Source organism: Paramisgurnus dabryanus, chromosome 23 (genome assembly GCF_030506205.2).
Source record: "Paramisgurnus dabryanus chromosome 23, PD_genome_1.1, whole genome shotgun sequence".
NCBI lineage: Eukaryota > Metazoa > Chordata > Actinopteri > Cypriniformes > Cobitidae > Paramisgurnus > Paramisgurnus dabryanus.
In genome coordinates this window covers 22,606,822-22,618,878 of record NC_133359.1, presented here as the reverse complement: position 1 = coordinate 22,618,878, position 12,057 = coordinate 22,606,822, and the positions used below count along the sequence as shown (strand labels likewise).

The following is a 12,057-nucleotide window of genomic DNA, read 5'->3' as shown; positions in this document are numbered from 1 at the left end:
AGAAAGGTACTAGGGGTGAGTGTTAAGATGCACAAGCAGCTATGAGTACCATTCGTGAAGGCAGGACAGTTTGGGTGGGGGAGATTGAGTCCACTCCACTCTACTGCCGCCGCTGCCTGAGGGAGCATGGCCGTCATTTCAGGGTCAAACTCGGGGTGCGCTACCCGGCCCGAAGGGGGAAGCAGATCCGAGTCAGCCTCAGAGACAGACGGCCCAGCTTCAATGCAGCAACAGGTATTGGGGGACCAACAGATACAAGAGGCATCGTAGAACACGAGCCAACCGTCTCCATTGGAACCGCTGCTTGCTGCGGATCAGTGCTGAGAGTCGGAGGACGTATCTGCTGACCGATTCAGTACTGTGATGCAGATAACATCTTTCCAAAATTTTGCCATGGCACCTTTAACCAAGCTTCGCAACAGAAGTGTGGGGGAGTTCCCGGAGGAACGTAACCGATCTCCGAATATCCACGAGGGTCATGCTCTCGCAGTGAGAACATGAACCCCCCACAAATGCCACCTCAGCATGCTGAATGCCCAACACGAGAGACTGAGATTGTGATCATCCTTAGGAACCATACATTTGCCGCTTCCGGAACTGCACAGACGAAATGACGTCTTTTAAAGAAAAAACACTCTTTAGCTGTGCTAAATTGATGAGGGGAGAGGCAATGGACACACTCAGACCCAAGTTAAAAGCTGCGAAAAAGAGGTGAAGATCCGTGAGCTTCCGCTGCAAAGAGCTGGATCGAATTGTCAATCAACTGTGAGCCAGCAGCGTCTTCCCCAGCAGGTAAGAGAGCTTCTCAATAGCAGTTGATCTGTCGGCTTTTTAAGCGAAAGTAGTGATTTAGTAGAGAGTTTTAGTAGTTTCTTGAAGTAGATAGGTCCCGCGAGGCGCTTTCGCAATTTGTCGGTCACAACGTGACGTCGTAGTGACCGACTGAAAGGGAACAACAAGCTACCCAATCAGCACAAAGACAAGCCCATATATAATCACACTCAAACTCATCTAAGAATCCTCTATAGCAGGGATAGTCGGTCCTGGGGTGCCAATGGCCGGCAGATTTTAGCTCTTACCCTGATAAAACCTTGCTTACCTGTAGTTTTCAGGTGACTCTTTAGACCTTGATTAGTTATTTCAGGTGTCCTTGAATAGACCTGGAGCTGAACTCTCCAGGACATTGGCACTCCCAGACCAACGTTGCCCACCTCTGCTCTACAGTCTTTAGAATCCCTCCACCACCCTGTCTCTACCGGTGCGCAACATTTTGCTAGTCTCCGGGTTAACAACATGTTTCCTGAAAAGAACGGTATGCACCAGTGTGCAACAGGGTTTGATATACGTTTCCTCGATTTGTGGGTGTGTCAGAACTGCAGTCCAATCAGCAGCAACATGTAAATTAACCACGTGGTAAAAAAATAAAATAATAATTCCTTACTTTTATATAGCGCTTTTCTCAGTACTCAAAGCGCTTTACATATGAACGGGGGAATCTCCTTAAACCACTGAAAGAAAAGCTCACACATTGGGTCCAAGTTGGAATATTGTCTTTAATTCTAAACGGCAAGGGCAGTGACTGTAACATAAATTTTATAGTAATAAACAGGGCCGTGCAGAGACCATTGGAGGGGCAGGTGCTCAAAGAATAAAAAGGGCACTTTGTTTGCCGACACGCAAGCACACAACTGAAACAAATAATAAAGTAATACAGAATAGAAAGATGATAAGTCTCACGTTTTTCTTTATTTTCCTTGCAAATAGAGTGAGACAGAAAAATCTATATAGACTGAGTTTTATATCTATATATTTATGCATTTGGCAGCAGCTTTTATCCAAAACGACTTACAGTGCATTTCATTTAGTGTTTGTGTGTGTAAACACAGTATATGCAGTTTTGAAATTATATGATTTTATATATTGCATTGTGACATTAAGATATTATTACGTTTACAGGCTTGTGTTTTTGTGGTCATATTTAAAATATAATTCTATTCTATTCTAATCCTGTTCGAAATTTGTATACAAAGAGAGTAGCCTACATATTTTAGTTTTGAATCGTGTTTGTGTTGTGTTTTTGCACACTTTGATGCCTTGATGACAGGGCAATAAAATAATGATACTCATCTCTCCTTTCATTCATTTCATGAAGCCTCTAGTACTTTCTTTATTTTCAGGTAAACTAAAACTGGTTGCAAAGCTGGAGAGTTTTTGACTGAGTTAATAATTTAGCACGAGTATGGCTATATTACTCAACATCAGCTCACATTGTCTTTTATCAAAGGCGAGTCCAGGAATCATAAATTCAATGTGATACAAAAATTAAGAGTTTTTTTACCGTATTCATCTGATCTTGCTCTTCCAACAAACTCCGCGTGACAGGTGGATGACATTAGAACAGCGCGAGAGCGATTTGAAATCAAACTCCTCCGTATGATTTCCCGAATATTTCTCGCGGTACTTTGATGTCATGTGCGTTTCGGTTCTTGCATTGCTGCGTGAAGTTGAGCACACCTAAAAACTCGAGACAGCTACCTGTATGAACTTCCGGCAGAGAACGTCCCTGCCTTTGCCTCATCCATTGTTTTTATATGGGAAGAATGTTTTATTTTCAGCGTGGGAAATACAAGGTGTGGCGTGTGAAGGCTGAAATGCGTGAGACTTGAGAGCCCTGTTTGCATCTAACGTTCTAGAGATGTTAATACACACAGACAGCAATAAAACTGTGCTTGCACTCCTCACGTTGTTCTTGTAAAATAATAATAATATAACAAGCATACCGCTTCGGTTCAATGCCGGCTCGAGGGGGATCCTCCCTGTACTGCGCACTGTGTCGTGCACATGTGGGCGCTGCTAGCCCTGTGAGCTTTCCCTAAAGAGATTGTCCAATAAAAGGTCAATACGTCATCATGTGACTAATTTTATTTTGCGGCTAAATTATTTTTTATTAATTTTACTAATAGTTAGATTGGGCAGGCCTTCACAAAAGGGCATTTAATTACAAAAAAATGCCTTGACAAAAAGGGCACTTTGGTCATCCAGGGGTAAAGGGGCAGGTGCTTGGGCACCCGCCGCCCCCCCCTCTGCACGTGCCTGGTAATAAACACATATTTGTAACAATTTAATCAGGCTACGGATTTGTTTTAAAGGAACACAAAGAATGGCCTTTCAGCTACCATTGCAAACTCTTGATTCATCAGAACAGGTTGTTTATATAAGGCAGCCTTCAGGCCTCCGGGTCCAGCTGCAATTTTTTCACCATCTCTTCTCCTCCCATCTCCACCTTCACCGCTCTCTATCTGTCTCTGTGCAGTTCTGTTGGGGGGGGGGGGGGGTTGAACTCGAGCCCCGGCCTCAGGTTCGCTCTCTCTGAAGGTTCAGAGATAAAATGGTTAAGTTTAAACTTTCTTGACTAGTAAGGAGTTGCTATAAATTATAAAAATATAGTTGAAATAGCTTAAGTTATTTCAACTTAAGTTTTATAATTTATTGCAACTCTTTACTAGTCAAGAAAGTTTAAATTAATTGTAAAATCAAGTTGGTTAAACTTAAAAACCTTATGTAATGAATTTTTACAGTGTACAGCAGAAAATGCAAATAATAAACTACTATCATAACCAGGGCCGCCTTAACCTAAGGTGAGGCCCTGGGGCTGAGAGGTTTTGGAGGCCCCCCATACCCTCAATTTATAGTCTCATTTTAAAAAAAAAGTGTAATATCTATGTAATCTACATCACAAAATGTAGTTTTCCCTCTTTGACCCAGGAAACACCATATTATCATTAATAACATATCACTGAGCCCACTTGAGCATAAACACAAGACACTTTATTTAACAACCACACACAGCAACTTGTGGTGAAAATAAAACCAAAATGATATATGTTTATAAGCTTTATGTTTATATAGTTTTTGGAATATACAAATTTGCAGAAAATTGCCACTCACTAACTAAATGCTCACCACAGTTGTAAAAATATAAGAAGTTAAAGTTAGTTTTAAAGTGAAAATGCATTAATGTTAACAAAAGATAAGTCTTTATAGACAGAATCTTGTTTTTTAATCAGTTATTTATTTTGTAGGCTATTGAAGATATAGTAGGCTATGCATTGTATTTAGTATTTATGCATACTACGCATGTACAACGAACACGTATGAATATGCACAAAACAGACAGGGAACATACCTTTATATAAGATCTTTAGATAAGGAGATTATAAATATGAATGGTGCGATCAGGGGATGATCATTTGAGATTGTCTTGTCACGCTTTGAGTTGCACATTTACCGTTGGGTCCTCTTTCTAAACCAGATGTGTGTACTGTGAGCTAACATCGCGTCAAACTACATCGCTCCAGCTGCGCACGCGTCACTGATATAAACGCGAGTAAACTTAAACTTTATAACAACGAACAGCATTAATGTTCGGGAACTCCTTTTTTTATTTGGCGGCACAGTTTCTTGCGCACGGTTGGAGAGACTTCTGCATGCCAGAGACGCAGCTGTACGAGCACAGAGAGAGCGAGCGCGCACGCGAAAGAGAGAGAGAGAGAGACCTGCACCTCAGTGCTTATTATGAAATTTCAGAAATTACTCTTACATTTGTTGGTGGATTATTTCCCGTTTCTCTGTCACACTCAGTCTAACATGCAGGAATGCCAAGTTGACAACGCGCACTTAATTACATTACACGGAATAGAAAATTCTGTTACGTCTGATATTTTATTTCACAGTAAGTTACCACGGACCAATCAGCAGCCATGTAACGTGCAGTTAGAGTGATTGACAGACAACCTGACAAGTTAAAAAACAAAATGAACGTGAACTTGGGAGGCCCCTGAACTTGGGAGGCCCCTGGGCTTCAGCCCAGGTAAGCCCGTGCATTAAGGCGGCCTTGATCATAACTAACTATTGCACTAATACAGGTATAAAATGAAGTAATAAAGTATAACATTACCTTAGTTTTACCTTGCTTTGTATACCAGTATGTTTTTGTTTTCACTTACGCTCTAAAAACAAACAGTGCTAAATAGCACTAAAAGTGGTTCTTTGCTCGTAATCATTGAAGAACCATCTTTAGTGCCATATAGCACCGGTGAATATAGCACTAATAATGGTTCTTCTATGAAATACCAGCAAAGAACCACTTTTAGTGCTATATAGCACCATTTGTTTTTAGAGTGTATGGGAAGCACTAAACGGATGAGTTTTATTTGTTTAAAGGTTAGACATCAATACAATTGAAATAATAATACTACAGTTAATGCAACTGAAGCTTAACATTTATGAAACCATAAAGAAACACTCTAAATACAAACGGTGCTAAATAGCACTAAAAGTGGTTCTTTGGTTGTAATCATAGAAGAACCATTTTAGTGCTATATAGCACCAGTGAAGCACTTATGAAGAACCATACGGGGGCCACATATGGTTCTACATAGCACTGTATGGTTCTACACAGGTGCTTCACTGGTGCTTCTGTTTATGGCACTAAAAACGGTTCTTCGATGATTACGAGCAAAGAACCACTTTTACTGCTATAATGTTGTGGATTTTCTTCAGGAGAATCAGAGACGGTTGAGATGTAAAATTCTCTTCAAAGTATTTTATTAAAGAATTGTGTCAGACAGCTTGAAACAAAATACTGGTCATAGGGTGTACACCTGCATTGGTAAAATGATAATGACAATGACCAAGATCAAATGACAATGAGTTTTCAGTGATTTAAAAAGTGCCCCAGTTTTAGTAGCCCTCCCTTTTGAACAATCTGTTTGTACTGTGCCTGTATCTTTGCGACCTTTAAGTTGCTACAGTACACAAAAAGACAGCCATTGCTGGTAAAACACAGTGCCTTTGATTCTTACGCATCATACAGCTATCTTGCTATTCTCACCAAGGTCACACGTATCTCTTCCAGGCCTAGCTGTGGAAAAACACTGTCATGTGCAAACAACAAAAAGACAACTTAATTCATTTAGACCTTAACCATAAACCACATTAAAAGTATACCATATAAAACATTTAAACGAATCTTTAAGATAAAACACTCAACATTTCTCTACCATATTTAGCACCGTTTGTTTTTAGAGTGAAGGGTTATTAAATAGTTTAGTTAAATGTAGAGTAACATCATAGCATGAAACATGCAACTTTGAGTGGGGTCTTGAGCTATCAGACTTTCATGCTTCTTTAATAATATTCTGGTCATTTTGGGTGAGAGTTAGATTCACATTTACGCTTTAACTGTTTATACTGTGATTTGTTTTCAGACCATGTCATTGAGATAACATAAAGGAAAACACAGCACTAGCACAAAGAAAAAACTAAAGTAGTAACGTGAACATAGGAAAATCTGTACATGCAGTGCTGTAGGAATTACAGAAGTTTTCATTCACCTCCTGACGTTTCTGTCTGTTAGCAATTTACCAATTCAGGACAGATTTAGAAAGTCTAATGTATAGAAATATGCTTGACTTATTATGAGAACTTGTTCAATCATTTTGCATGTAAAGACTCATGATATGAACCTATGCCTAAATGTTGTGGGGGTGAAACCATTCAACAGAGACCCATTATAATACATTTTGATCAACATTACATAACAGCAGATAATTGTAGCCTACATATGTATCAGTTGCATGATGTACCCAGCATTTGCAACTTCTTCAAATAAATAATACGCCGCTTTATTAATGTGCACAAGTGACACAGTGATGTGAAGATTGGTAGTTTTGAGAATTTTTATTCTGATCTGAGAAACACCGTCTTAGAAAAACTGTAATAGCCCACAATATCCAAAGCTTCCCAGTTCCCCTTGGTGGTGTCTTTTGTTTATTACAGTATCATCCATGCTTTTTATAAAGGTGTGTCCTAGTCTGTCGTGATATGTACATCAGTTTCTGCTCTCTCACTTGAGTCTTGCACTGATGGAGAGCAACATGAGCGCACATGTGTATCCAGGCATCTGTGACCCGTCTACCAAACACCCGCACCGAGCGGCTCTGATTCTGGCACGCGGTGGCAGTAAAGGAATACCGTTGAAGAACATAAAGGTTCTTGCTGGAGTTCCTCTCATCGGATGGGTCGTGAGAGCTGCTCTGGATTCAGATGTCATTGACAGGCAACTACACTTAAAATGTTTAATATGATTTCAAGTAACTCAATTCGTGTTTTTAATGTGACTTTTATTTTATATTGCTTTTTAAAACAAATTATTCACATTTTATTTGGTAACGCTTCAGATTCAATGTGAAACCGGTTATTTTAATGCATCTTGATTTTAGAATTGTTAGATATTTGTACTGAAAACAAGACAAAAATGCTAAGTTAGAAAGTAATTTTTTGCCGTGTAGAGCTTTCCAACAATATATAGTTTGTCATGATAAGCAGTTGAGAATTTACATACAAAACACTGAAGTAAATGTAGGCGTCCTGCTGGCGGGACAGTGACATTTAGCAGGATTATCAATATTTTGAAGCACACGCTGTTCATAAATGAATCGCTTACTCTCCCTAAAAAATTAAATATTTTATTAAACACTGTTAAAATATTTATTCTAGAGGCTTAAACCTTCCCAACAATACAGTTTATCATGCCTTGATTTAAAATTTACATCAAAATTATTGAAGTAAACACTGGTGTCCTACGAGGCACTGCCAGATGGTGACATTTAAACAGTTAAACTTTAATAACATTCAGACAAAACTATATTCCAAAGCCTTCATGAATTAAAGCTATTTAAGTTTGTATAGTTTTCATGAAAAAGTCGGTGACCGTAAGGGGTTAAAAGGTCTTTGAGTACTTACTTTGCATATTTGCAGGCATTTATAACACATCTTATTGTGCATTAATGTATGTTATATTAAATAAGTTTTTTTATTAAAAGCAATATGCAGCTTGTCCAAGAATAGAGACAAACTCACAGAGTCACGCTGATCCATAAAATCCGGTCCCAATAACGACGTATATTTGCATGAATAAAACAGCCATGAATTAATGCTTGGTGGAATTAAAACCGCTAAATTAAATTCGTTTTTCTGTTATTAATGCTTATCATTAGCATCGTAAAATCACGTTCATATTAATGTTCACTTACCGGGGTTGATGGCTGAAGCACAGCCACCACATGTAACTAACTTTTGACAGAGCCGGCGCCAGACCATAACTAACAGGGGGGTACTCGGCTTCCAACGGGGGGCACGCAATAGCAACAATAACTTGCAAAAACAAGACATTAAAACAACAAATACAGCAAGCACACACTCATACAACTGGTACAGACTGTCAGCTCATTTCCTGTATAAAGTGCAAAAGACCACAAACTATGCGCAAAACTATTGAACCTCGACCGCGGCGTGAGCGCAAGCTGAGCTCCGCTGCGCTCGCGCTTTACTCGACGCAACAACAAGCCATTGAAATGAATGGGTTTCACAGCGCAGCGCACACCGCGTCCTAGCTTTAAAAAAGCCGCTTTACCATAATCACGTCGTAATGCTGTTAACGGTCTACACTTCACATTTAAGCTTACGTAATTTAAAACAATGCTAACTTACCATTAAAATAGCTGAAGACGGCGTGTACGAACATTAAACTTCCTTAAAACAGTGTCCTGTAGATTTGTAAATTCCACCTCGACCTCTAATCTCTGAGTTTGAGTCAGTCTGTGTTTGCATGAAGTCAGATGAAGCAGGCGGTGCTGGTTCATTCTAAATGTTCTAATATCCATATTTTACACGATCCATAAAATGCCGCAAAAAAACACGTTGCTAGTATCAAGTCACAAATATGCTAAAGACGTAAGACGGGTGACACGCGGCAATACATCCAATCAGAGAAACTGGTCTATTTTCATTAAAGAAAACATATATCAACTATATTTTCCTCATTTGATTACATTACAAGTCATGAAACATTCAATGTTTAATTTATTTTAATTATTCTTTATATATATATTAAAGTAATAAAAAAACTTTGTAGGGGGGGCACAACAACCTGTTCGGGGGGCACTGCCCGCGAATGACCCCCCTTGACGCCGGCCCTGACTTTTGACAAGATTTACCCTAAGTTATATTAACATTTACCAGATAAACATTATTTTGCTAAAATATCTAAATAAATGTCTGTGGATATTAATTAATTATTTTTTACCTCCGCAAGCGGTCACAGTTTGATACAGTTAATGCGTGAGTAAATGCATAGCTAAACAGCGCTGTCAACAGCCATTTCATAAGCTATAACAACAAAATATTCATTATTCTGACATCAAATAACATTACCAGTTAAGAAATTCAATGATATAAGCCGTTTTGTTTGTTACTTTCCTGAATGTAGTATTCCTGTCAGTGATATTATTTGTAAAATCTCTTTGCTAACTACTTGTTGGATTGCTGAAGGCTACAGGGTTGCTGGTCAAGACAATGATATATATCTCAAAAAAGGCACTTAATCCACCTGTTTTACTCTATAAACTGTACAACATGCAGCCAACTCCGCTATACTGTTCTCTCTCCCGCTCCGTTACCTGGAAACCACAGCACGAACTTTGGATCAGTCCATTTCTGACGAAATTATAGGGGTGTTTGGAATGGTCCATGTGTTGGGAATACAGTTTCTACATTATTCATTCAATTAATATAATTCTTCACTGTTTCAGACCCCTCTATTTAGGACTTTGTATGCGAAGAGGGAGTGATTATGATGATGATTATTATTATAAGGGTTTGTTCAGTTCAGTGATGTAGTAATTATGTCAAAAACAGAAGTATAACAGTAAATAAAAATCGGTTCAGCATATCGGTTATCGGGCACATAAGCAGCCAAATATTTGTTATCGGTATCGGTTTAAAAAAATGAGTATTGGTCAAGCTCTAATAACTTAACATGCTGTTTATTCCTGTGCGTTGTGTTGGCAATGCACATAGTGATAATGGTTAATGTAATTTGTTGAATAGCTTGTGGTTTTGTATTGTGTACAACATTTAATCGCTCTGGTTGCAAAATATTAAGATTTCAGTAATGTAATAGCTAATATGATGTTTGGCAGTGTTTGGGTGTCTACTGATCATGATGAGATTGAACAAGTTGCTCGAATCTGTGGTGCAAAAGTTCACCGGCGCAGTCCTGAAGTTTCCAAAGACTCCTCCAGCTCACTGGAGACCATCAAAGATTTCATCTGGCATAGATCTGGTGAGAATATACATCTCTGTCAATACAAACTTATAACTTTTAGCATGATAAGACCTTTATCAGGAAAGTCAGATGGATGAATCTCACATTCATTTATTTTTATAGAGGTGGACATTGTTTGTCATATTCAGGCAACTTCTCCATGTCTGCACCCGTTTCATATCACTGGAGCTCTGCAGATGATCACTGAACAGGGTTATGACTGTGTGTTCTCAGTTGTGCGCAGACATCAGTTTCGCTGGACTGAGGTGAAGAAAGGTAAAAAAATATTTGAGGTACTAGTAGTGTTTGTTTGTTTGTTATTACTATGTAGATAATGACGTTTCAATGACGAGGCACTATCTGTCATACCAGTCACTTAAATGCAGTGTTGGGAACGTTACTTTAAAAAAGTAATTAGTTATAGTTACTAATTACTTCTCAAAAATAGTAACTGAGTTAGTAACTGCGTTACATTATTATAAAAGTAATTAATTACCAGGAAAAGTAATTACTGCGTTACTTAAAAAAATCTAATATTTCAAATAACTTGAATACCCCTTACAAATTAAATATGTTAAATGACTAAAATGAATACTAAAGAGAAATCACAAATTTTGTGGCAGCATGTGACGATGTGATGTGCTTTATTAGATCAGAATTACTTGCCACAGACGTGGAGAGACTTTTTCTTCATGGGCATAAGTTGCACATTACACAAACATTATTGCCTTTCACCTCAACAATGGAAAAGTAGTGCTTTATACTTCGTGTTTGCGACCGCTACCTTTGAGCTTGTTGTACTTGCCATCTCCCTGTCGCCTGTGTTTTCGGAGTGATTGATGCGCGATGCCCGGGCTGCCTGTCAGTGCTTTGAGATGGGGCACAGTCAGCAGCACCACCGCTGCTCGTTGAGAAGAGAAAACGACGCGTATTTTCATGTCAGTCTACAAATGTCTCCAACCACGTCAGAAAAGATTTGTCCTATAAAGTCGCTAAAGTGATAGAAAGTTGCTAAATCTAGCGACAAAGTGACAAAGTTGCTCAGACTTTTTGACACTGCTCGCTCGCTCAGACTCTTAGTCGGACTGTGCGAGTGGGCGTGCCTGTTTGTGAACTCTGCCTCTGGTTGGCTAACGTTGGAGACTAAGCCAATCACCATCAGCTATGTGGTTCTCCCACCCCCTCTAACACACAGACACACCAATCAGCATCAGTTATGTTTCTCCCAACACACACACACGAGAAAATCAGTGTTTGGCTGAGAGAGTGAGCATACGCGGGTGAAAATCACTACAGTTAGATCAATTTTAGTAACGCGCAGCATTTTAATGTCAGTAACGATAACGGCGTTATAACGGGGAAACAGTAATTTATTTGATTACTCGTTACTGAAAAAAATAACGCAGTTACTAACGCCAATTACTTATAACGCCGTTATTCCCATCACTGCTTAAATGTAAAATGGTTTAATCTTGTGCTGAACATTATGATGCCCAAACTCCTTGATAGCTTTGGACAAAAAAACTGCTGCTCAAAAACATCACAAAAAATATTCTGTATTTCTTAAATTGTTATTAGAGGGTGAACGCACGAAGCCTCTGAACATCAAACCAGGATACAGAAAACGACGTCAAGACTGGCCCGGGGAGCTCTATGAAAACGGATCTTTTTACTTTTACACAAGAGAAGCTGTGGAAAAGGGCCTTCCGGAGGTGAAATCCCTCCTCATAACATCAAGTGTTAACATTTCTCTATCAGTGATATTGATTTGTACTTTCAACCTGTTGTAGGAGCTGAAGTGGGGCTACTATGAGATGCTCCCAGAATACAGTGTTGATATTGATGTGGATATAGATTGGCTGGTGGCTGAGCAGAGAATTTTGAGGTAA

The 12,057-nt window shown here is 39.0% G+C and overlaps 1 protein-coding gene across 1 annotated transcript; it reads left to right on the top strand.

Moving 5' to 3' along the window:
* Positions 1-393: 393 nt before the first annotated feature.
* cmasb (cytidine monophosphate N-acetylneuraminic acid synthetase b) lies at positions 394-12,057 on the top strand. The gene is made up of 6 exons (XM_065291099.1): positions 394-489; positions 6,897-7,120; positions 10,044-10,186; positions 10,292-10,461; positions 11,764-11,880; positions 11,959-12,057. The coding sequence occupies exons 1-6, from the start codon at positions 394-396 to the stop codon at positions 12,055-12,057; spliced, it is 849 nt and encodes a 282-aa protein (XP_065147171.1).

Excerpts from the sequence above, each read along its gene's own strand:
- cmasb (XM_065291099.1), top strand. The coding sequence starts at position 394 with ATGGCACCTTTAACCAAGCTTCGCAACAGAAGTGTGGGGGAGTTCCCG. Across the intron at positions 7,121-10,043 it reads GATTCAGATGTCATTGACAG|TGTTTGGGTGTCTACTGATC; the intron begins GCAACTACACTT and ends GATGTTTGGCAG. Across the intron at positions 10,187-10,291 it reads TTTCATCTGGCATAGATCTG|AGGTGGACATTGTTTGTCAT; the intron begins GTGAGAATATAC and ends TTATTTTTATAG.